We start from the raw sequence: 26363 nt of genomic DNA, 5'->3' as shown, positions 1-26363 counted from the left end.
ACCAGATATATATATATTGTGATGCTGAACAATGAAGACTTGTTTAAGATTTCTACACAACTCCAGGGTTACATCTAGGGGAATACATTGTAGATTTCCTGGTTCTACTATGAGAGCATACTGTACATACTGATTTTTCCCCTCCTCTTAATGTCAGGAAAACTTCTGCCATGTCTGATTTACACAATCCCATGCATGCATATTGTAATAGTACAGGAATACAACACAAAAGATGTTTTTAACTGCAAATGTGCAGACACTTATTACGGTTCTTAAAAAATAAAAAGTATTACTTAATTATTGTGTGCAGTACAGACATGCTTGTGCCTTGGCATTACTAAACCCTTGAAAATGCTGTTGGAATATCAGCTGTAGTCCCATTTTGAGCAGTTTCATTGTCTGCACCACTTACACTCATCATGGGGTTCAATGGCATTCATTTCACCTTTCACCTAAATATGCCAAAGAGGTCTGGGCTTGAGTTAAGCAAGACAGCATGTTTTTCTTTAACCCGTTTCGCTCCACAGGCCCTTTTTTTTTACGTGAAACCTGCAGTTGCAAAAATGTTGCACAATTGTCAAGACCTGTTTATTGTAAAGATGTTGAGTATTTTGTTGATTTCAATCACTAAAATTCTTCTTAAATCTCTATAAACACAGCTGTGTCATTAAAATGACATCAACATGACAGCTGGCTTTGCACAGACTTGCACTTTAACACAAAATGTTATTAATATTTGTGCAAAAGTGCAGAGATGTATAATGCTTGACTTCATAACAAAGATTATTTGTTATGATTAAATTGTTAAATACTTGTATATTAAGACAAGTATCAAAATATGTTTAGGAAAAAGATCATCCCAGAGCACAATAATAGATATTATAGACACTATTTTGGTACATTGGTGCACAAAAACAAGAGAAAATAATGTTTTTAAGATGCTGTAGATTTAATTTGTGCTTACCCACCTGAAAGGTGTCATTTCAAAACATCGTTTTAAAGCAGCTTTACAGAAAATTATGCTGTTACAGAAAATGAAGCTGTAATGTCTTAGAGTCATCATTGTGCAGTTTGGTGAAATTGTGATTGTAGATTATGCCTTAAAATAATTCCAGAGTCAGACCATGAACTACGTGGGTCAGCTGGCCGGTCAGGTGTTTGTGCAGGTGAAGGAGCTATACAGAGGCCTGAATCCTGCCACCCTGTCTGGCTGTATTGATGTCATTGTGGTGCGGCAGCCCGATGGCACACTACAGTGCTCGCCTTTTCACGTCCGCTTCGGCAAGATGGGAGTCCTGCGCTCCCGGGAGAAAGTGGTAAGTGCTAGCGTAGGCATGTTTTATGGTGGTAAAGTATTGTCATAAAGTATTGTGTAATAATGCATATTTTTCCAACTTACCAATTCACTGGTCTTGTTGTCTGTGTTCTCCTATCCTAACTTAATGTGGGTAGACAACTATAAAGTAAGACACTAGTAGGTTAATACTGTTGCACTACCATAACATTGCTCTGTTTGTTTGAGCATCGCGACCAGCCCGACACAGCAAAATGGCATGAGACAAGTCAAGTGGTTTTTATTGCTTTTTTATTTTATTTTATTGCATGAGTATGTGGATGGACTATCTGTTTATGACCAATGGTAGATGGCAGATGTTTGGGAAACCTATTCATTATTTTTGCATTTTAGTTTGGTGACACTAGTGGCGCACAAGTTACATACTTCATCTTTAATTCATGGAAATCATTTTCAAGCCTGGAAACGTCTATAATGGATTGGAGTCATATAAGAACATAAAGTAATTTATGTTATAGTAAAAAGTTTAATACTTAAAATTAAAACAATTCTTTGAAGAGGCGATACAATTTGTATTGTCAATGCCTCTGTGTTGCACATGGCTTACTGTTGTAAATTGTCTTTATTACAGTGACAGCATTCTGTCTTTCATCTCTCCTCAGGTTGACATTGAGATAAATGGGGAGCCGGTCGGTTTACACATGAAACTGGGTGAAAATGGAGAGGCGTTTTTTGTTAAAGAAACAGAAAATGATGAGGTGAGTAGTGGCGTCCTGTACAAAAAAATAAATAATCTAGCGTTGGAGTTTTTTTTTAGCATAGGTTCATTTTACACTGAGGAATGCTACATGAAGTATGGAAGTCTTTTCTAAGTAACATAGCTTGAAATTTGAACTTGTTTACTGGAAACAATCATGCTGCATGCATTTTGTTACCCGAGCTTGAACACTTTGCTCTAGAACAGACCCTGTTTGCCAAGGCCACTGCCAGCCCATCTTCCCCCTTCCCAGGCCTGACAGAAAAAGTGAGCCAATTTAAAGGGCAAAGTAAGGCTGGATGAGGAGAAAGCCCTGAAATCAGCCTGGCCCCTGAGATAAAAAAAGCACTGCCCTCATAATGTTGGTTATCCCCCTGGCTAAGTCTTCCAAACCTTCCTTATTACATTCAGACCACAGATGTCGTCTTGCTAATCATGGTCACGAATGCCTGAGATGAGTATCAGCTGGGGTACATTGCGTTCAGTACTTGCTAAAATTGTTGCCTTGGTTGGTAAGCACTCATGTGGAACGTTGGCACTTGAAGGTTTGTGACATTGGCTGAAAAGAGTTACCCTTGCCCTGAGCTCCCTCTTACAGAACAGAAAGTAACTGTCCTGCTATTGTCGTAGAAGTATAATTGAATTCACTTAACTGTTGAAATAATGTTGCTCTCTTTTATAGCACTTTTAACTGGAGAAAATATCAACATATGTACTCAAGATTTAAGACAACGTTATGATGAACCATACAGAATCATTTTACCATTTACATAAAACTACAACAGGGGCACAGCTAGCCATTTACAAGGGCTATCCTGTTCAAAAATTCTGGTACTTTATTACATTTACAAAATTTAATTTTGTACTAAATCTTAATTTATTTTTTTTGCCATTTCGGTTCGTTCTCTGCAGAAACTATTTTTTTCATGGTTTTTGGTTACATTCTTAAATGTTTTTTTTTTTTTTTTCATTTTCTGTTTTTGTTCCTTGGAACATTTTCAGTCCATGTTTCTGACAACAGTTTTCAATTTGTAACATTAATTGTTTTGTTTTTAAGTGTTACCCCTTTTTTTTACATTTGGACCTACTGGAATGTACTTACAGATAACTTTTTTGTACAAGTACAGATTTCCTTGTCATGTCACGCAGCATACAAACATTTCATTATAGCATTAATTATATAGCTACATTAAAATGCAGCAAAATGCACGTGTGTTAGCCAGTTAGAAAGTTGCGTGTATTGGTAAAGAGAGCTTGGGGTGGTAATACAATAATAATTTTTGCAGTACCATTTTGTGCTGCTAGTGGTGCAAAAATATGCTCAAGTGGCTGTTCACACCAAACATGTTTTTGCTTTCATCTGTGCTGATTTTTTATATTTTTTCTACAGTATATAAACATGTGCTAGAATGACTGCTTTAACCATTGCACCCCATCTAGCTGTTTTTTTTAGAGTGAGTAGGCAGCACGAGTGCCGCATTTTTAAGACACCGTGCAAATTTAAAGGAACTTCACTTTTTGAAACACGTCTCGCCAGAATTCTTCCATTCGTTGCGATACAGCTTTTTTTTTTTAAACACAAGAATGCATTTGGTCCCATATGGAATGTGTGCATGTAGAAATCATGCATCATTTACTAATTTCCACACATCCTCTGGCCCATGCATATAGGTTTATGAAATATTTTAGCCAATTTACAAGTGATTTCAGCAGCCATTAGGACTGTAGTACTCAACTCAGTTCAACACATTTTTATTTTACATGATTAAAATAAATAGATTCCATAGAATTGTTTCCAAAAAAAAAAATCAGTACAGGAAATGTCAAAACAATCCACAGATTCTGTTTGGCCCTGGTCTGAACTTGTGCTGGCAGTCTGGTTCTTAAGAACAACTGGATATGTCAACAACTGGACATTCTGGATTTGTTTCTCTGTCTGTCTTTAGCAGCCATGCACACTTTTATAAAGCAGACAGTTGAGTGCTTTTATGCTGCACGTGAATAAGTTTAGATATAATGAAAGATGCAGAGATCTGTCACATAGCATTAAGGTCACATTGCTGTACAGCTAAGATTTAAGCTGACACAGTGAAACCAAATCTATGGTTACAGTCTACAGCTATGTTTATATGAATATGGGTTTGCAGATACAATATGTTTTGCATTGTTTGCATACAACACACACTATTAGTCTGAGATCTTCAGTAGTCTGCTGCTGCTGCTATGGCTGCATGGATGTGGGGGGTGTTTGCCCAGAACAGAACCATACCGCCAACAACAACAAATTATTTAATTGTTTACAAGGCAATAAAGTATTCATTCAAATATTCAGGTTAGTATTTATATGACAGAAGTGGTCTTGACTGAACAAGTTTTTCCAAACCAACATGGCTTCCCTTTTTCCATTTCCGCACACAAAAGATGTTAGGCACAATGATAGGGTCAGTCACCATTCACTTTGATTGCATCTTTTTTTCTATACATTGAAAGTGTATGCCGACTGAGGCTGTCATTCTGCCTAAAGAGGAGGTCACACTATGAATTGAGCACCAACATTTTTTGATGTTATGTGGGAGAGCTTCTGGTGTATGTAATAATACATTAAAAAAAACAAATAACATTATATTTAAAGTGTTCAAATATATTGTCTACTCGTGTTCCTGCAACAACAAATCATGCAGCTTAAAATTATGTATTCTTTGAATTGAGATAAGAGGTCAGCGGGTTACATTTCAATCTTCTATTGGTTATGCATCCTCTTGTCATATGGATTTGCAGGTCAGAGTTCACCAAACTTGAACTTTCGATATGCAGCATAGTACAACATTTCTTCATATGAGGTTGTGTTTCTGGTTTCCCGTGATTAGATGCATTTGAATGGGAGTGAATAGAATATGAAGTGTAGTGTGACTTCCCCTTAACCTCCTTTTAGTTTTAAACATAAAAAGTCCTTTTATGATGTTTGGGACATAATAAGGATGAGTAATTGATGACAGCATCACAATTCACAATTGCAGTTATTCTAACTAAAGCATGCATATAAATTACTGCTGTCTCCACAGGAGATGCCATCCCATTTGGCCACATCTCCCATCATTTCAGAAGGCTCAACTCTAATGCAGGCCCAGATGGGTAAAGGCATGTCCCATCTGTCTGAGTCTGGAACTGGAACCTCCATTCATACCCTCGGCCCCACGCAAGCCTTTGGAGAGAGCTCAATCATGAAGAAGAGGAGAAAAAGGAGGAGAAAATCTAAAGTGGACAAGAAGCGAGAGGATAATGGAGACTTCTCAGAAGATGAGGACATGTTTCCCATCGATTTGAGTTCTGATGAAGAAAAAGAGGCTACATGCAGTAGGTCAGAACAAACAGCACAATCATTTCCTTTTACCCCAAATTGGTTTTATAACCTGATTAGGGCTACACAAAAAAATAATCAAGGTTATATAATCACAATTAAAGCTGAAATATGTAACTTTTTCAGTGTTAAAATACTTTCTCCTATCGCAGCTTAATATGCAGAGACAACTATTAGTAAGTCATTTATGCGTTAATTTTCTTGAAACTGTATATCTGTGGCATATGAAAATTGAGCTTTTTGTTTTGAGTGACCCACTTAGACCCGCCCCAACAACGTTACTCAACCAGTGGCATGAGTTGGAGGCAGGACTATCTCTTTGTTTGACCAAAACCAACATATTCAGAAAGCTTATTTTTGCAATTCCATTTGGTGGAGCTAGTGGCGCAAAAATTACATACTTCAGCTTTAACTTAGTGTAAAGTAAAATGTGTAAATTACAGCTCTACTTCTGGTATGTAAAACTTGTTTTTTTGCAGTAGTTGATCATTGTAACCAATCCCATATTAATTACACCATCTAATATGGTGTAAATCCATTCTTGACCACCTCCAAATGTGGTTTCAGTGGTCCGATCAATATCTGATTGCAATGTGTCGTAAAGTGTTATCTGATTGTGATCTGATCAATGGAAAAAGCACTAAAAGAGGGGGACTAATATCTAAATACAACTACAGTAATCTACAGTACAAGTCCTCACTGTTGCTCATGATTTTTCTACTAAAAATGCTACATAAGTAAATGGCTACAGTGGCATTGCCAAGATTTCACATATAATCTAAATATCACTTTTCTTGGAGTTGGCTTGGCAGCAGATACAGAGCTTAACTTATTTCCTGTTGGACTGAAGCAAACACTGTGGTATAGAAGCAACCACATACAACATTTAAGACAAAATAGATTGCTCTGGTAATGCCAAAAGATACACTCCTCCTCTTAACTGCTCCAAAACTGCAATCAGTGCAATAAATAAAAGTGATTTCAGTGGCATATTTAGTTTGTTTCCAGTTTCCTGAAGTTATTCCAGTTGCAGCAGCCTTTTAATGTGGGCTTGTTGTTCAATCTTTGAATAAGCTCTGCAATGGAGAGAGAGAAAGAAAGAGAGGCAGAGTGGAGAAAAAGAGATCGGTAGTTCTATTGCTCAAGTAAACAAGTAGCTCAAACAGCCTCTCCAATGTTTTTCCACGAAATCTGTTGAAACCATGCCAAGTTTTGCTCTGGCTCAAGGGGAGTCCTTTGTAATGGGGGGAAATCTAGTATATTCCCCACATATCCAAGAAAATAAATGTTTTGCAATATAAACTGCCTAAACAACAAAACTATCCTTTTTCCTACTTTCATTTCCAGTGGAAAACAAATTCATTCAAATTCATACATAATGCTTTGCGTTACCAAGAATTTGTTTCCCAGGAATCTGTAATACATTTTAAAATTGACAGTAGAAGCCAGTGGGAAAACTGTTCACAAGGCCAAAAAGAGTCAACTGGGCATGAATGTGAACTCAATAGTGTGTTGTTCTGTTAAGCAGAAGTTGGACAAGAATCCAGAAACCCCCACAATGGGGTTTTCTGGGAAAATGAGGTTGCTGAAAACAAGCACTGCAGATTTTTCCTGGTTATATCTATGCTTCCGGAATATCTAATTTACTTTAAATGCATAGTCTTTCTTACTTTTCCGTTTTTGCATGTGTACAGTATATACTTACTGTATATGTGTGCATATATCTGTTAACAGAGCCATGTCACATGAGCTATTTGCTGAGAAGATGAAAAGAAGCTCCACAACCACCACATACACAAAGTCTGAAGGAAAGTGGACCGGTGTTAAGAGGTATACCACCAGTGTTCAAATTACTGGGGTGTAGACTAGGCTTTGTAGGGGAGCATAGTTACCCATTAACCCTTATATTGTGTTCAGGTCAAAGCAGACCCCCACCCCCACCCCATGCCATTAAAATTGAGATATGAGACTAAAATAACAGACATTTGAATCTAAAGTTTTGTCTATTGACCAACAGTGCAGGGCTGGAGAAGACATGCTCCTTGCCCATTCCCACCAATGCAGGATTATCCATCTCCTGTCCCCAACAGACAGCTATGTTCCAGTCAACACACAGGTAATTACTGCTTTCATCATTGCTGTACATGTACCCATGGTCTTCAGAAGCTGTTTTTTAAACATCGAGACAATTTCCATCAAAATGTATTTACATTTACAACAAAGGCACAAGGCTTAATTTAAGCTTTTAAAAAGCCTTATATCCCAGACAGCAAAGTGACTTTGATACAATGTTGATTTCTTTACCCAAATCATAATTTTGTTTGAGATCGAAATTTCAATGTTAAAAGTAAGTTACATCAACATTGAAATTTTGATGAAAGTCAACAGCATATTTGGGTGGTGACAGTGAACTAATGGTCCCACTTTATATCAGTTGTGTTTAACTGCTATGCACTAACATTAAAATACATACAATACAATCTAATTATCGTGTAACTACATGTTGTTCTGCAAAATTCTCATTTGCTGCTACTGAAGTTGCGCTACGGGTAGGATAAGGGTTAGAGTAAGGGTTGGGTTAGGTTTAGGGGAAAGGTAAAGAGTGTAACTACAGATGTAATTACAAGCAAGTACTTAATATGTATGTACAATGCAACAACACTTATGTACATAATAAGTAAATTGTATCAAATGCTCCATAGTAGTTATAGACACCTAATATAAAGTGGGTCTGAATTAACATTAATTTATAGTTGATGACCACGAGATCATGTGTACTTCTCAATACTTTAACTGATGCTTCCTCGATAGTGAGGAAACACAGGTGCATCCTATACAGAAGTCTTGTTTGTTGAAAAATCTTATGTACTCACATTCTCTAGCATAACAATGGTGTACCTTATTATTTCTCTGTCCCTTTTTTTACTGGCTTTTTTTTTTCTCTCTTACTGATAGTAATTAAATATATGAATTTTAAAAAGTGCTTAAAGTCTTTGAAGAAACATTTCCACACTTCAAAAGTGCATCTTGATTTATCAAGATTTATTAGTAAAGTCTTCATTTAAAAAGTTCAAAGAACATTTATGGCAGATCCCTTTAAGCGCAGTGGTAATACATTCTGTGCATAATCATCATTGATTGATGGCACTTGGAAGTGACACTTGAGTAAGCAAGGATATGCCATTTTACACAGTGCTTTGATTTAATTATTTGATTCTGCACTTGCAGAGCATCCTTGTATTCTTTCCTTGCGTCTTAATAGGGAGGAGTTACGAAAAAGATAGAAAAAGAAAAGACAGAAAAATAAGGATGCACAATTAAAGAAATGAGAAGCACCACATTATGGAGTGACATTGAATACACATTGATCTGTAGTAAAACGTGTGATCAGCTGGGATCTGGAATGGACCAATCAGCACCTCACATCCTTGCAGTTATATCAGGTAAGGAAAATAGTAAAATGTATTCAACATTTTTCAAAATGCACTTTTTCAGTGATGGATTTTTGTAAACTGATTATTATTGAATAGTTTTAAAACAGTTTATACAGTATATGCCCTGCTTTGTGTGATTTAATGTTAAATACCAGAATTATGAGGTGACTAGGTGTTGCTAGGTGAATTCCAGTGTTCCTTATTTTAATCCCCATATTTCAACAACCAGACCTTCATGTAGGGCTGCAGCTAATGATTATTTTGATAATTGAGTAATCTAGTAATTATTAGAATGGATAATCAACTATTGGCCGATTAATGTAACTTTTAATCAACAGCTCTTACAAAAATGTAGGCGATCTTACTCTTACATGACAAACTACACAATCTGTACTGCGTCTGCTTGTAACATCAAGTGTATAAAACAACTTTTTCAATCTTATGAAGATTCTCTTAACGGAATGAGGCAGAAAATATATTGGTATAGCATTTAGCATTGTGAAGTACCCTTGGCATTTCCTAACAATATTCTTGTAAAAATACCAGAGACTGCTTAAAGAATCAAAACAAACTATATATTGTCATAATGGACCCAATTTCTCATATTCAGAGAGCAGTCAGTAAATACCATCACTACCTCAGAAGCTGTATTAGCATCCTCACCACAGCTGTGGTACCTCGTTTATTAAATCTTTTTCTAGGGTAATATAATGCAAAGTATAATGTAAAAAATTAGCACTATATAATAAAAAAAATTACAATTATAAAATGTTTTGCTACATTTACATACACTGCTAAATAAGGGTAAAACGCTTTATCACAGTCAGTGAAAAGGGTCCATTGTCTGTTCCCACAGACTGCACATTTTTGATGGTTTTCTTATCTGACACCCAATTCATTTCAGGGTGCCTCTACTAACTGATGAGTGGAATCAGGTATGTGTGGTAAGGGAGACATTCAAAATCTACAGGACTTTGGGTCCCAGGACTGGACTAATCTACATGATCGATTTGTCAAAAATGAACCTGGTGTACTTTACAAAACAATTTTCCACAATTAAGATTATTATTCTGTCCCATTGGTTTATATCCTACTGTTTTTTGATCTGTTCTGTTTTAGTTGCAAATGAGCGTGGGAGCAGTTCCTCCGGTGCCTCCAGCTACAACTTTTTCTTTTTCTTACTGTTATTACTATTGTGATAAATATAAATAAATTCTAGAAACTACGTGACTAGAAACTATTATTTGTATAATTGTTTTTCAACAAATTTCTTGAATCTTGGAATATTTTAACATTGTTTCAACAAAAGTGATGTAGAATCAACACCTGATTCTAACATTGATTCAATGTCTTAACAGTGATTTTTTTTGTTTGTTGAAATTTTAATGTTGTTTCCATATTAACTCAAGAGTGCATTAACATCACTCTTGAGTAAATTCTAAACATGTTAATTTAGAATTAACATCAGATTGTAACATCACTTCAATGCCAACATTGTTTCAATGTATTTTTGCTTTCTGGGATCTCTAGAGTATTACCCAATGTTCAGGTATTTTCTAACTTAATGACAAGCTATTTGCCAAGCTGGATGAGAAATTAAAATTTTAAAAAGTAACTGTAATTTCATAACAGCCATATAATTACAATCCTAATATGAATCCAAATATTTCTCAATGTCTTCCTCCTCATTCCTCTCTCAGTCCAAATGGCTCCTTGCCCTCAACACCAAAGAGTGACTCAGAGCTACTGGCCAGCCAGAGGTCCGAAGGGAAACCAAACAATCCTGAGATGCTGTGGACATGGGGAGAGCTGCCTCACGCTGCCAAGGTACAGAAACCAACAGCCATGCCATATAACCACAAGTTCTGTGTATCCTAAAAGGATTTTTTTTTTTAAAGCTAGATGGTGCACAATAGAAAGGACGTTTGTAACTTCTCATTGCAGCTCAAAACATGTGGCACCTGTCAAAAAAGGTTTAGTAAATGTTTACATAGAAAAACAATAAAAAAAACTTTGTTGTTCATTGCAGATGAATGCAAAAATGCATCATGTGTTAACAGCCTCTAACAAATCTGAAATCAGAAAAAGAGCTGTCTTGATTTGTATTGACTAATGTAAAAGACCAAAAACACAAATTTATTTTAAAGAAATATCACTCTAGGTCTTTCTCTTTCCTCAGCCTTCATTCCTGCAGGCTATGTCAGAGCCCATGGTGGTGACTCAAGCATCAATCCCACCACCTGCCAGCACACACTTTAGAGACATTACAGGAGTTGGGATGGTGGAGTCTCAGGATTGTGATCTCCATGTGTATGTGCCAGATCTCAGGGCTGGTGAGCGGGCAGCAGCACCTGTTGTAGAGGTTGAGGCCATCAGTGCAGCCACTCATCTAACAACAGATCTAGAGGAGGGCCGCCACAGTCCTGGAGCTCATGCCATTAGCAAGACTGACTCTCCATCCAAGAGAAAAGGTAGAAAGTAAGGGTTTTGTTAATATAGCCATAGATGGTTGGCATTTAAACGGAAAGTTACTTCAGAATTTAGAGTGTTGCTTGAATGCTTTTAAATGATATTTAATATTTGTATACTGTATTTAAAATGTAAAATTTAGAAAATGTGTTTTACAGTCACACTTTGATAAAATGAAATGCTAAATGTTATATTTATAGATTGATAATATGAATATATATATATATATAAAACAGTTTAGTACTTTTTTGGACAGTTGAGCAACATTTTGAGTAATAATAATTCATTCTTAGACAAAAAGAGCCGGCATCTTGGATCAGATGGGGTATACCTGGATGAAATCACAGAGTTGGAACCTGAGGTGGCAGCCCTGTACTTTCCTAAAAGGTAAATTGCACTGCTTAAATGTGTAACATGCTGATCAATGTCAACTTATATCTCATCTTTCTTGTTTATTCACAAATGTAATCATAGTCTTTAAGCTAATCACTTAACCCTTGTGCTAACTTCAAGTAATTTCTGTCTTTTTCAATCATTTTGGCTGTGTTAATGCCAACGGAATAAACTTTGCCAAAGGTGTGTGTTTTTGGGGGAATTTTGACATTTCAACCTCAGTTCCTAAAATACATCTATACCTTCAGGACAAAAATGTCCCCATTGAACCATTAAAACTGCAATATTTGATCCCAGTGCCATTAAAGCATAAAATCGTGAATTCTATGATATTATGTATTCATTCCGGAGCCCTGGCTTCAAACATTAAAAAAAAATAATAAAAAAATGTTTTATATTTTCCACTAGATGGTGTCATTTCTCTCATGTTTAGCCTATGGAGCACATACATGTTTTTTTCCTATTTTCTGTTTGCTGTATTGTAGAAAATATGGGGCCTGGGTAGCTCAGCGAGTAAAGACACTGACTACCACCCCCTGGAGTCACAAGTTAGAATCCAGGGCGTGCTGAGTGACTTCAGCCAGGTCTCCTAAGCAACCAATCAAGCCCAGTTGCTAGGGTGGGTAGAGTCACATGGAGTAACCTCTTCGTGGTCGCTATAATGTGGTTGTTGCTCTCGGTGGGGCGCGTGGTGAATTGTGCATGGATGCTGCGGAGAATAGCATGAAACCTCCACATGCACTATGTCTCCGCGGTAATACGCTCAACAAGCCACGTGATAAGATGCGCTGATTGACAGTCTCAGCAATCCAACTCAGGCAACTGAGATTCGTCCTCTGCCACCCGGATTGAGGTGAGTCACTACGCCACCACGAAGACTTAGAGTGTATTGGGAATTGGCCATTTCAAATTAGGGAGAAAAGAAAAATTATAATATGGAAAATAATATTAATATATAATATTATTATGGCAATTTTTTGACGTGGACATTTTTGTCCTTGAAGGACATCTGAGTATCTTTTTTATATTGACACACAAGGGTTAATTAATTTATTATCAAGATTTAGTGCTTGTAGTTTAAAAGTTTAGATTTTTAATTTCACTTTTGTTGTTCAGTGATGGAGCAACTGCATTGGGGGGCGGGGTTGATCCGAGGAGTGCCAATCAATCCCCTCAGTCAGTGGGCAGCAGTGGAATGGACAGCGGATTGGACAGCTTGTCTGATCAGTTAGGAGACTTGCCTAATATTGCCATCTCTCTGTGTGGAGGACTGTCAGAAAACAGAGAGATCACTAGAAGTAAAATAAGATTATGCAGATTAAGTATTTTTTTTTTATTTTCAGTGGCTTTTTTTTTTAGTCTAGACTCAATTTTAACACAATAACATTTTTTTTATGTCTTAATATTTTTTTTACAGACGAATTCGAGGAACGAGCAATATCCTATCAGGAGTTTGCAGATAACCCATCTATTATTGATGATCCCAACCTGGTCGTAAAAATTGGAACCAAGTATGTGATGGATAAAAAATAAAACATATGGCATGTTATTCTCAAAATTATTTTCAAAGAACCCCCAGCTTAGAATTTTAGTATTTCGAATAGAGCTGTCAAAATTAACGTGTTAACGCATGTGATTAATTAAAAAAGTTTAACATGTACATTTTTCTTAATCGCGATTAACTCATTTACTGTTAATACAGCATAAACACTGTTTGTATCATGTGGAGTTCAAAGTGCCGCTTGACACTGGTGCTGACGCAAATCATGAACATGGTTTCATGAGTGCTGTAACAAAGCAGATACAGAAGCCACATTCTGCAACCTATGTGGGGACAAGTTATTTCAATTAGTCAAACTCTCACTTAGACTTTGGGAAATGTTTAATGTTACTTGATGGATTAGGGAGAAAAGAAAAATTATAGCATTTTTATCTTTATACTGTAAATGGTCTGCACTTATATAGCACCTTTTTAACCTTAATGGTATTCAAAGTGCTTTACACTGTGACACATTCACCCATTCATACACCAATTCATAGCAAGGCGCTAGCCTGCCATTTGGAGCAACTTGGGGTTCAGTGTCTTGCCCAAGGACACTTCTGCATGTGGAGTCGTGCGGGCCAGGAATCGAACCGCCAACCCTACGATTAGTGGCCGACCCGCTCTACCACCTTAGCCACAGCTGCTGTTTTCTTCCATAAGAATGAAATAAATGCATTTTGACAGGAAAAGAAGTATAATTAGAGTCAAATTTCAACACTTTTAAAATCTGCAATTAATGGTGATTAACTATGATAAATAACGTGATTAATCGCAATTAAAACATTTCATCGTTTTTTTCAGCACTAATTTAGAAATATTATTCTTAGAAATGGAAATGAATACATTTGTTAAATAAATTGTAATAAATACAGCTATTTGTGTTTTTTTTTTTTTTACAGCTATTTCTTTCTTTTTTTAATCAAGGTATTATAACTGGACTACAGCTGCTCCTATCGTACTGGCCATGCAGGTTTTCCAGAAGCCATTGCCAAAGGTAAGGACTGCATAAACAACAAACATTTACATTTTTACATTTACATTTATTCATTTGGTAGACGCTTTTATCCAAAGCAACTTACAAAAGAGGAAAACATAAGCGAATCATCTTAAGGAGACAGTGGTACGAAAAGCGTCATTCACAAACATACATACAAGTCTTTAGTTATTCGACCAACATTGCTATTGTGTCCTCAGAGTAGATTAACTAATAACAAGCTCAAACATTGTTTGCTCAGTGATCTATCCATCTAATATAAAATTACATGCTGATGTGTTAGTTCTGTCAGTAAACAACATTTAGTATTGTACAAATTTCTTGTGCTTAGTTCCGCTCAAATCAGAGATACATTAAATGCCATCTTTTAGATAATGCAAACCGTTCCCATAATAGGGGTCCCATATAGCAATAGATTTTTTTTTCTGTAAGGACGAGAATTGTGCCACCTGCTGGTGGGTTACAACACAGCACATATTTAAAAAAGGCATTGTCTAACAGTGTTTCCCAACATTTTTTCTGCCTTTTTACCACTAAAAAATTCTACGGCACACCACTATCCCACGTAGGATTACCATCATCAATATTTTTCCTTTGCAAGAACTTGTACATTTTTTCTGTCCATCTTAGTAGCATATTTACTTGTTATGTTTGAAATTCAGCTATGCAAAAACAAACAAAACAAACCAAAAAAAAAAAAACAAGTCACAGTGGTAGGCTAGGCTGTGTGAGGTCACAGGTGGCAAGATTTTGGCAAATTTGCTTTTTTTCTAATTTGTAGATTGTTCTTACAATGCCACAACAAATTAAAGTGATGCAAACTAATGGGGGTAAGACAATCACTGGTCCACTGAAATTATTATTTTGTTTTTCATGCATTTATTTATTTTGTGGAATTTCATAATTTTCCATGGCACACCTGACAATCTTTCACGACACACTACTGTGGCACGGCACAGTGGTTGGGAAATACTGGTCTAACATACTGTAATCAAATTATTAAAAAAAAACTCTACTGCACCAAAACAGTTCTTCAAAATCATGTTTAAGCCACATCCTCAGTATTCACAGCGTTTCATCCACTTGATGTGTCTACATTTTTGACTTTTTTTGCTGGCATTTGTTTTGTTCAACATTTAGTTCTGAGTCCATACTGTTTTTGCTATACTACAGATTAGTTTTAAATAGGTAAATGATGAAATACATCAAAGTTCTGGAAGATGCTGTTTTGTTTCCTTATCGTTTGCCTTCTCCCAGCGAGTGTTTCATGGCTTTTGAAAGTCCTTGTGTATACTGCACCCCGGCTCTCATGACACTCCAGGACATTTAAAATTGTCTCTTCCCTCCTCCTTGTTTTTCTTCTTCTTTTCTGTTTTTTAATTGATCTCCCCTCATCCCATCCCATTGTGCACCATTGCAAGTATTCCTGTCTGAGTTATGTCTACTCTGCTCTTGGTTTCTTCACATACTGTTTTCCTAGCGTTTTTGGCTCTAGTCCTGTACGTGTTTTTTTGAATTTCTGTTTTCTGATTTTATTAGCTCCATGACTCTGTGTGTTTTCAGTCACAGTCATCCTGTCATTTAGTTTTTGAGTTTTGAGTATCAGGGGCTCTGTGCGTTTCCTCCAGGCCACGGTGGAGAACATAATGAAGGAGAAGATGCCCAAAAAAGGAGGACGCTGGTGGTTTTCATGGCGGGGCAGAAACAGTAGCTCCAAGTCGGTATGTTTGCGTTGTTACACGTGGAGAATCATTATGAATTGATTTAGAGATAAAACCTTTGATTTAGCCACAGAATTTCTTTGCTTACAGTGTGCAAATACAATAGCGTTTTATGGTCATATGCATGCAAATCAGGTTGCTGAGTTACACTTACTGCAACAGGAATCAGCATCAGACCAGATTGAGGGTGGAGAGCAGGCTATAAGAACAGGCTCTGTGGGCAGGTAAAAACCAAACCCAGTGTTACATATTTTCATTGTTCTTGTTAAGTATGTAGATGTAAAGAGAATCCAGTAATTTGTTTAAATGTGGACTGACTGTTGGTATTTTAACAGGTTTAAGGACGAATCATCATCCAGTGAAGATGACTGTGGAGCTTCTAAGCAGAATCCTGTGAGCAACCAGCCTGAAGCTCTTCTCAGCTCTGGAGGCCACTACTACAGGAAGACTCTACGTTTGTCATCAGAACAGCTAGTGAGAATTTCAGTTTTCAATACAACCCACACTTGAAAATAGACACTGACACAGATCAGTGTTTAACGTCAATGTGCTAAAAATCATTACTTTCAAAGGTTGAACTGTTTGAAGTTTACATACACTTAGGTTGAAGTCATTAAAAAAAAAAATGTTAATCACTCCACAGATTTTATATTAGCAAAGTATAGTTTTTGCAAATCATTTAGGACATTTAATTTATGCATGACACAAGTCATTTTTCCAACAATAGTTTACAGAAAGATTGTTTAACTTTTTATTGACTATACCACAATTCCAGTTGGTCAGAAGTTTTCATACATAATTTATATGTGCCTTTAAGCAGCTTGGAAAATTCCAGAAAATGACATCAAGCTTTTAGCCAATTAGCTTCTGATAGGGGGTGTACTGAATTGAAGGTGAACCTGTGGATGTATTTTAAGGTCTACCTTCAAACTCGGTGCCTCTTTGCTTGACATCATGTGAAAATTAAAAGAAACCTCCACTAGTCTGGTTCATCCTTGAGAGTGATTTCCAAATGCCTTAAGGTACCATGTTCATCTGTACAAACAATAGTATGCAAGTATAAACACCATGGGACCATACAGCCATCATACCGCTCAGGAAGGAGACGTATTCTGTCTCCTAGGGATGTAGTTTGGTGCAAAAAGTGCAAATCAATCCCAGAACAACAGCAAAGGACCTTGTGAAGATGCTGGAGGAAACCGGTAGACATGTATCTATATCCACAGTAAAACGAGTCCTATATCGACATAACCTGAAAGGCTGCTCAGCAAGGAAGAAGCCACTGCTACAAAACCACCATGAAAAGCCAGACCACAGTCTGCAAGTACACATGGGGACAAAGATTTCCTCTGGTATGATGAAACAAAAAGTGAACTTTTTGGCCATAGTGACCATCGTTATGTTTGGAGGAAAAAGGGTGAGGCTTGCAAGCCGAAGTAACCCTTCCCATCAGTGAAGCATGTGGTGGCAACATCATGTTGTGGGGTGCTTTGCTGCTGGAGTGGTGTACTTCACAAAATAGATGGCGTCATGAGGAAGGAAAATTATGTGGATATACTGAAGCAACACTGCGATGGACTGGCGACCTGTCTAGGGTGTCCCCCGCCTTTCGCCCAATGTTAGCTGGGATAGGCTCCAGCCCCCCGCGACCCTGTACACAGGATAAGCGGTTGACGATGGATGGATGGATACTGAAGCAACATCTCAAGACATCAGCCATGAAGTTAATGCTCAGTCACAAATGGTTCTTCCAAATGGACAATAACCCCAAGCATACCTCCAAAGTTGTGGCAAAATGGCTTAAGGACAACAAAGTCAAGCTATTGGAGGGACCATCACAAAGCCCTGACCTAAATCTGATAGAACATTTGTGGGCAGAACTGAAAAAGTGTGTCCGTCTAAGGAGACCTACAAACCTGACCCAGTTACACCAGTTCTGTTTGGAGGAATGGGACAAAATTCCAGCAACTTCTTGTGAGAAGCTTGTGGAAGGCTACCCAAATCATTTGGCCCAAGTTAAACAATTTAAAGGCAATGCTACCAAATACTAACAACGTGTATGTAAACTTCTGAAAGAAATAAAATCTGAAATATATAATTCTCTCAACTATTATCCTGACATTTCACATTCATAAAATATAGTGCTCCTAAATGACCTAAGACAGGGAATGTTTTCTATGATTCAATGTCAGGAATTATGAAAAACTGAGTTTAATTGTATTTGGCTAAGGTGTATGTAAACTTCTGACTTCAACTATATGAGACTATGTTATGGAAACACATGCTAGAACCATGTACTTCTGTTCTCAGACCAGACTGAATCTAAAAGATGGCCCTAATGATGTGGTCTTCAGTGTCACTACCCAGTACCAGGGCACTTGCCGCTGTGAGGGCATCATTTATTTGTGGAGCTGGGATGACAAGATAGTGATTTCAGACATTGATGGCACTATCACAAGGTGAGACTAAGCAAAGAGAACATCCTGGGTAGTATTAGAATACCATACATGTGCTAAACCTGTTTAACCCGCCGGCAGGCCTGCGAGAAAATATTGTAAAAAAATGAATAACAACAGTCTCTTGACCAAAGCAAAATAGGTATCGTTTTAAAGCTTAGAATCTTTACTTTACAATGTATGTAGGCATTATGACCAAAACTGAATAAGTGCTTTGAAATTTGAAGACATATCCGAAGTGTTCCATTTTGATAATTTATTAATAATTTTTCACAGAACATATTATTGTAATCAGTAAAAATATCAAACTCATCAAATAGTGTCATATGTTGTTGGAAAGCTCTCAATAAGTAGAATACAACCAGCCTATCTGTTTTACTAACAGACAAACATATAACGAGTAATAGCAAAGTATATGTCTTTGGCAATTATGTTCCATGTGAACAGGTGTTGCACATATGCTGTGTTTTCACTTATAACTTCACGAAAAATAAACAGAACATAAAATATACATATATTTACATATTAAATATTACTTGGATGAGGCAATTATCTTTCAAATGAGCACACACGTAATCGGATCATTAGATGCATAGATCATTAGATAATTGACACAAAGCTCAATGTGCACAGCATCAGATCTGGCATCTTGCAATCTGGCTGAAAACATGTTAGCTTCCCTGGATCAGATGACGTCATCAGAAATCATGTAGCATCATGAAATGTTAAACCACTGAGCTCAGATCGGTGCAAAAAGTAATTCATATTTAGGCAGAGAGACATGTGATTGGTGACTGTTGCATATGGCCACCAAAAGATGGCACCAAGTACATGAGACAGACTCAATGACGACTAAAGTGGCACTCATTCTGTGAAACCTCATTACTGAAAACATGTATGCAAACTTTTAGTCATTGTTGTGTTTGAGTGTGTAATTAGTTCTTATTTACATTTCTTATGTTTTAATTGTTTGGAGAGGCTTTTGGACATTTGGATAATTTAGTTGTTTCTGCTGACCCCTGTACACGTGAGAAGTGATACGAAAACAAATGCATGATCATATGTTATGCATTTCAGAATATGATGTGTATGTTTTTAATCATATGTTTTATTAGTTACAATATGAAAAATTACCTCCTACTGAAAAATCTACCTATTTGCTTACCTGGCTGTCCAAGAGAATTGGCGATTTCTATTCAACTCTTCTCTTTCTCCGCCCGGTTGTGGTAAAGTTCAGATGAAACATCAAATAGGCACTGGTGCTCCTGCCAATGTTCCACAAATCTTTCCTCCATTTATTCAGTCCAATGAGACTTTCTTGATACCGCAGCCACTAGTTGAGGTTCTGTTGCAGGTACATCAGGACTCCTCCCACTGAAACATCCCGTGCCCCGTTTCTTGCTCTCTCATTGGCTGTAGGTCAACGCTGCACTTGTATTCAGTCAAAACATATTTCACATTGCACGATTTGGAATCGCAGACAGGTCCAGATATTTAACATTCTAGATATCTCGCTGACAACTGTGAGGCGTTGGCGCTTCTCTCAAATCGCGTACATACATTGCGTTCGTCACTCAAGGGAGCGAGCTCCTATTTCAGGCTTTTGTCGGCAATCTCCACAAAACTGTCGGTGAGCGAAAATCTGGCTTAAAATCATGTAGTGTAAACTCGGCATTAGATTGAGAATCAGAATTTATCATAATCTATATCTTTAAAAAAAAACATTGAAAAGTTATCTTTTATAATGATACCAAACACTTGACCCTCCTTGTTTTTATTTTATTTTTTATTTAAAAAATGCTACTGAAACTGTCTTTAAAATCTTTAAAAACACCCTCAGAGCTTAAAGGGTTAAAGGGCTGTTTAGGCCGAACGTGTTCTTGTGATTGTAAAAGCTAGATCAGCATGGCGAATAGAACTTCACACAGATGTCTCAAGATGTAAGTTCAAAAGTCCTTTTTAACCTGACACGCTGAAAACCAGAGCAGAGAAGATGCATACAAAAATGACCCCTAAATTGAATGTAGTTATGTTGAAAGTACACAGCTACAAAGTCTAAATCGTTACCTCTTATCTCCTTCAGATCTGACACCCTGGGACATATTTTGCCAACTCTGGGCAAAGACTGGACCCATCAGGGCATTGCTAGACTTTACCACAAAGTTAGCCAGTGAGTCACATCCAACACACAGCGTAAATCACATCTGTCAAATATGATTTTTTTTGGGCCATTTTGAAATAACTAATATTAAACTTACTGTCCAACAGGAATGGCTACAAGTTTATGTACTGTTCAGCACGGGCAATTGGGATGGCTGATATGACCAGGGGTTACTTGCACTGGGTTAATGAAAGAGGCACCATGCTACCTATGGGACCTGTGCTGCTTAGTCCCAGCAGTCTTTTCTCTGCGTTTCACAGGTTTGAACACACTCACGTCCAAATAGATTTACACAAAACACAACACAGGGATTCCAAATTCATGAAAATACTTTAAATCATGGTAAATTTGACTGCAAAAAGTCATGAAAATTTATTTTGTGATTATACCTTTTCTAATTATGCTCTGCTCTAAAATCTTTCATTGGCTAGAATTGGTTAATAGTTCTTTAGAGTTGTTTCCTTCCAATGAATTCCAGTTCTCAAATCAGTCTGAATCAAATGAGTTTTAAAAATACCTATCCAGTTGAAAGGGATTCTGTGGAAATTATTTGTCAAAAAGTTTGAGAACCCTAACAATAGTCATAAAAGTTACTTTATATACTTTTTTTTTTTTTTTTTTACTCCTATGCAATTTCAGGGAGGTCATTGAGAAGAAGCCAGAGAAGTTTAAAATCGAATGTCTTACAGACATTAAAAACTTGTTCCATCCAAACACGGAGCCCTTCTATGCTGCTTTTGGAAACAGGGCAACAGTAAGTACTAGCAGCAATAATTTCTAATATTAACCTTATCCAATACAGTAAATGCAATATCTAATAAACAGTTTTTCCCCCAGGATGTTTATTCATATAAACAGGTGGGAGTGCCTTTGAACAGAATATTCACTGTGAATCCTAAGGGAGAGCTCATACAAGAACATGCAAAGACCAACATATCATCGTAAGTAACTGCAAAGGACCTCTTATTAACCTCCTGAGACCCCTGCATGACTGCTGTGTGCATTTTCAGTTTCCCTTTTTGATTTGTAACAAGTAGCACCTAATAAACAAGCAAAAAACAAAAAACAAATACTAATTCTGAGCCAATAGTTTCCCTAAAAATGTCATCAAACTATTTATTATGTTTCCAGGAGTGTTGGTCTTTCATGTTTTTGAGACATTACAGACATTACAGCTGATTTTCTGTAAGGCTGAATAAATAATTTGTATTCAAAGTAATGTCCAGCATCATCCAATCACTGCCAACCATGTTAAGAACATTTATTGATAACCATTGTCCCACGTCTGCCAAACATGTTGAGTGGTCCATACATAACCTGCTGCCTAAAACTGAACTTCTGGTTGGATTTTTGGATTGAATGCACTTCATGAATGTAGCTGCATAGGAAGCTATTTAGTGAATGACTTGACCTCCAGTGTGCTGTCTGTCTACACTGGTCTCAGAACAGTTTGAAATGCACCTTATTTTCATCCTAAGTCCATATAAAGCCTCTAAAAGCAAACTTTTTCAGCTTTTGGATGAACCCATTGATTCTCCATGTGAAAATGCATAATAAATAGGAATGTTACTGAATAGAATCGTATTGCACAGAGATAACAAAATAAAATATAACAAAATGTATATTAAAATTAAGCGAAATGGACCACAGATATGTTAGAGTTGAAAGTTATTAAAAATAACTACCATGTTTTTTGTACTTTTGAGGAAATGTGGTACGAGTTCCCATATATGTGGACATATGTTTATCAGGGCGGTGACGCGTGAAACAGATTAATTAATGCGGCATATCAAACGAAATTAGAGACTCTTCTCTATACAATCAAACAGGTTTCAATTAAAAAACGTTAAGAGATTTCTTACCAGAGGCACTTTTGTTGGCGCTGCTTCTGTAGGAGCATTTCAAGGAAATCGAAGTCATGTTGTTGTCACAGCTGAAGTTAACCTTTTAAATGACAGTTTAGAGTCTTGTGAACAGTATGCAATCAGGTTTTATTCACTTAAATTGTGTGTTGCATATAGCGAAGTCAAGCGCATGTGGACGTGGGGTCGCACAAGAAACAACATTTGCAACCCATTTTACTTCCGTCATGTGACAGGCTATGTCCACATTATTCCAGATACATTTGAAAATGTTTTCAAATGTATCCACTTGGGGGAGCATATTCAAAAACACATTCTTGGTGTGAATGGAAGGGTAAAATGCAGTGAAAAATATGAATTTTTAAACTAAAATGTATTACTGTGAATGTGGCCATAAAAGTAATGTTTAAGTGCAACAACATATTTAACAAGAAAAAAGAGAAGGGCATACATGATTTTTTATTTTTTTGGAGTTGGTAATCTATTGATTTGTGACGGCTATAGAAAAGAAAAGATGTTTCAGAACTGAGCAATTATTAGGCTACATTTTGATAAAAGATTATATCATGCACAATAAGACCAGGAATGAGTGTTAAGAAAGTAAAGAGGGTCAACTTTAATTTCATGTTGACTTTAAATGTTTAGAAGTTTTAATTTGCTCACCAAAACAAGCAATTTACATCACATTAGGTACTGGGGCAAGTTCCCTGAAACAATATGGAATTAAGGGCATTATGGTGATCTTTCCAGCTCATACATGTGTCAGATATCCTCCTTACCCATATCAAACTTTGTTACCAGCCCAGAATGCGGAAACTCCATGGCTTTGCACAATTTGACAGTTTAAGTGGACATTCTGGTATGTTTTACAGGTATGGTCGTCTGTGTGAGGTTGTGGACCATGTCTTCCCTCTTTTGATCAGAGGAAACACCACCGACTTTCCCTGTTCAGACACTTTCAGTCAGTTTACATTCTGGAGAGAGCAGTTACCAGATGTGGCCAAGCAGGATCAAACTGAACAAACTGAAAGCAGCTGAAAGATGTAGTCACAAAAGCTATCATGTCTAGGTATTCCTCACCTACAAGCTCGAATGCTGCACTGCCATAAGGTTACGCACAAGCAACATAGCACTTTGCAAAGAAACTGCATGCTGCCCTCTGCCTGTTTGTACAGTACATTATCATTTTGGTGTGTGCTAATGTATTGTTTTACTGGCAAGAGCCCAAATTTACTAGCATATAATGCAGCTCATATTAGGAAATTTGTTTTTTGATGACTATACAAATATTTTAAAGTGCCAAATCCATTATTCATTACCAAGCAGACAATTACATTATGCTGTCATATTAAATTATCATATAAACTTATGGCTTTGCCTAAGGATGTTCTTACAGTATATGAGGGAATATGGTTAGTACAACAGTGTTCTTTGGCATTTATCATAAAGCAAACTCAGAGAAATTTGAAAGCTTCAACATATTAATTAAAAAAAATTATATATTTACATTTAAAAACAAACTCAGATGTAGTTATAAAGCCAGCACTAGCATTTCTCAGGTGTAACAGAATTTATAGTCAGATAGGCATTTGAAACTTAAGTGACCTTTAAAACAATCAAAGTATTAACTGTGTCAGTTAAAATTTTTCTTTGAAATCTAAATTATTTTACTAGTCTTTCAATTTCCTTAAGAACAAAACATAACACACATGAGCGGATATTACTGAAAGTAATAGTTTAAATTCTCTGCAGAACACAAAGAAATATCTCAGCTCTGTATGTCCATACAATGCAAGTGAATGGTGACAAAATCTTTGAGATTTAAAAAAAAAAGCACATAAAGGTAGCATAAAAGTAATCCATAAAACTCCAGTGGTTTAATGCACATCTTCTGAAGCGATATAATAGATTTTGAATTAGAACAAACCAAAATATTCAGTAGCTCCTTTTCACTATAAATCTTGACATCAGAATTTTCCTTGGCGATCATGATTTCAAAGAGGCTCTGTGCATGCGTCAAGCACTACGAAGTGTAATTAAGCTTGAAATCGTGATGGTGCCTAAAAAACAGTTACAAATTATATTTTGGTCTGCTCTTAACCAAAATTGATTAGATCACTTCAGAAGACATGGATTAAAACACTGGAGTAATATGGATTACTTTTATGCTGCCTTTATGTGCTTTTTGGAGCTTAAAAGTTTTGGTCAACATTCACTTGCAATGTGAGGACCTACAGAGCTGAGGTATTCTTTTAAAATCTTTGTTTGTGTTCAGCAGAAGAAAGAAAGTCTTACAAATCTGGGAAGGCATGAGGGTGAGTAAATGATGAAAGAATTTCCTTTTTTGGGTGAACTATACCTTTAATTGTGAATCATCTTTGACAACTTTTTTCAAACTTTTTAATCCACACATTACGTTTTGCCAAATACTTATTATATTATTATTATTATTATTATTATGTGGTAACTTTGTATTCTTTTGTTATTTTAGTGTATTTTATTTCAGATACACAACTCTAACCAGCATATACAGTGTGAGTCATGCAAAAATGTATTATGTCATACATCATACGAGTCATAAAGCATGTTCAAGACTTAAAATACAGTAGCAATGAAAAGAACACTCAGGTCATGAAGTATTCCCTACCTGTACTAATTTCTACACATTAATACCATATTTATCTTAAAAATATTTTTCATGCAAATACATCAGAGAAAAAACCCCAATTCTACACATTTTAGTCAAGTGAAGCTTAAGGTGCACGCTATGTTAAACAGAAGGATATTTTTATTTAAAAAATAATCTATTTATTGCCAACACTAACACAAGACCTCTCCCCAATAGTGTGTCTTGTTTTCATTATGTGTCTGATTAAAGGGTGAAATGGATAGAGTTTTGAAAGCACTGTATATAGGAATATATTATACAGTATGTCTTTAGTGAATGAATAAGGGTTTTGTGTGATATGTCTAGAAATTTAAGACATGCTCTGGCTAGTTGATGCTCCTACGGCTTTATTTAACATGCTAAGTGAAATTTTGTATTCTATTGTGGTTTTTCACAGTTAACAATGAGCACATTAAACAAGCACTTATGTGAATGCATTAAGGGCCTACTGTTAAAGCAGTGCTCTCTAATCTAGGGAGTAGCTGAAATAAAAGAACTGTGTATTTTAGCATAAATTGTCTCATTATTTTCAAGGAAAATATAGCGCATGTGTTATAGGTGTGTGCAACGTGAAAATGCAATTTGTACCGATCTCTAATTGGTTCGGTCAGCGATACAGAACTGTTTTCATATTATTTTGACAAAGGACTGCTTCAAACTTCCAACACTGTGAATGATCAGATCAAACATTCTAGTCTGTCTCTCTAGGTTTTGTCTTACACTTTTAATTTAATCTCCAGTTCATTGAGATATTCATATTCTAACAAATTCTGTGAAAGCTGAATAATACAAGGATGTGATTCTCATCCCTGTTGATCTCAACAGGTTTCCTATTAATAGAATGATAACCCATGTTAAGTTACAAAAACGTTTGTTTTGTCTGCAGTCTATATGGAATTTCTTTATTCTTTCTGTGAAAGATCTTGTTGCCTAAGTTGTGGCAGTTGAGTTTGTATTTCATTATTTTCATTGTAGTAGTTTTTACATTTCTGTTTTGTGTATATTTTAAACTGCCAAATCTCTGTAAATTAAAATCTTATAACGAATAAAAAAGAAACAATGCTTCCTTTTTTTGTCTGAGCAGTATTGTTAAAGAAATGTAACTTACATTAACAATGTCACTCTAAACATGTGCATTGTCATTCTGAAACAAAGCCTATACTTAGTGTTCTTGTAGCTAAGCAGTTTGAGTATTGTTCAAAGTTTCTCATCAATAAAACTGTAATTACAGTAAAAAGCTTCTTTGCAGGTCT

The 26363-nt window shown here is 36.3% G+C and overlaps 1 protein-coding gene across 3 annotated transcripts in view; it reads left to right on the top strand.

The window, feature by feature from the left end:
* LOC127656802 (phosphatidate phosphatase LPIN1-like) overlaps positions 1–26301 on the top strand; it is a 41992-nt gene extending 15691 nt beyond the window's left edge. For 2 of the 3 annotated variants that reach the window (XM_052145259.1, XM_052145261.1), the window contains exons 2-21: positions 1116–1316; positions 1957–2052; positions 5114–5409; positions 7144–7239; positions 7427–7525; positions 10544–10670; positions 11023–11314; positions 11606–11699; positions 12822–13003; positions 13123–13216; positions 14173–14242; positions 15871–15963; positions 16099–16187; positions 16299–16437; positions 18274–18422; positions 20503–20589; positions 20688–20840; positions 21220–21334; positions 21418–21521; positions 23315–26301. In XM_052145259.1, the coding sequence (XP_052001219.1) occupies positions 1116–1316; positions 1957–2052; positions 5114–5409; positions 7144–7239; positions 7427–7525; positions 10544–10670; positions 11023–11314; positions 11606–11699; positions 12822–13003; positions 13123–13216; positions 14173–14242; positions 15871–15963; positions 16099–16187; positions 16299–16437; positions 18274–18422; positions 20503–20589; positions 20688–20840; positions 21220–21334; positions 21418–21521; positions 23315–23480 (2742 nt within the window). In that variant the 3' untranslated portion in view covers positions 23481–26301. The remainder of the gene's footprint in view (positions 1–1115; positions 1317–1956; positions 2053–5113; positions 5410–7143; positions 7240–7426; positions 7526–10543; positions 10671–11022; positions 11315–11605; positions 11700–12821; positions 13004–13122; positions 13217–14172; positions 14243–15870; positions 15964–16098; positions 16188–16298; positions 16438–18273; positions 18423–20502; positions 20590–20687; positions 20841–21219; positions 21335–21417; positions 21522–23314) is intronic. The other variant, XM_052145260.1, reaches the window with a different exon arrangement.
* The last annotated feature ends 62 nt before the right edge of the window (positions 26302–26363 follow it).

The sequence above is a fragment of the Xyrauchen texanus genome, chromosome 16 (genome assembly GCF_025860055.1).
Source record: "Xyrauchen texanus isolate HMW12.3.18 chromosome 16, RBS_HiC_50CHRs, whole genome shotgun sequence".
Lineage (NCBI taxonomy): Eukaryota > Metazoa > Chordata > Actinopteri > Cypriniformes > Catostomidae > Xyrauchen > Xyrauchen texanus.
This window is presented reverse-complemented; position numbering and strand designations above follow the sequence as displayed.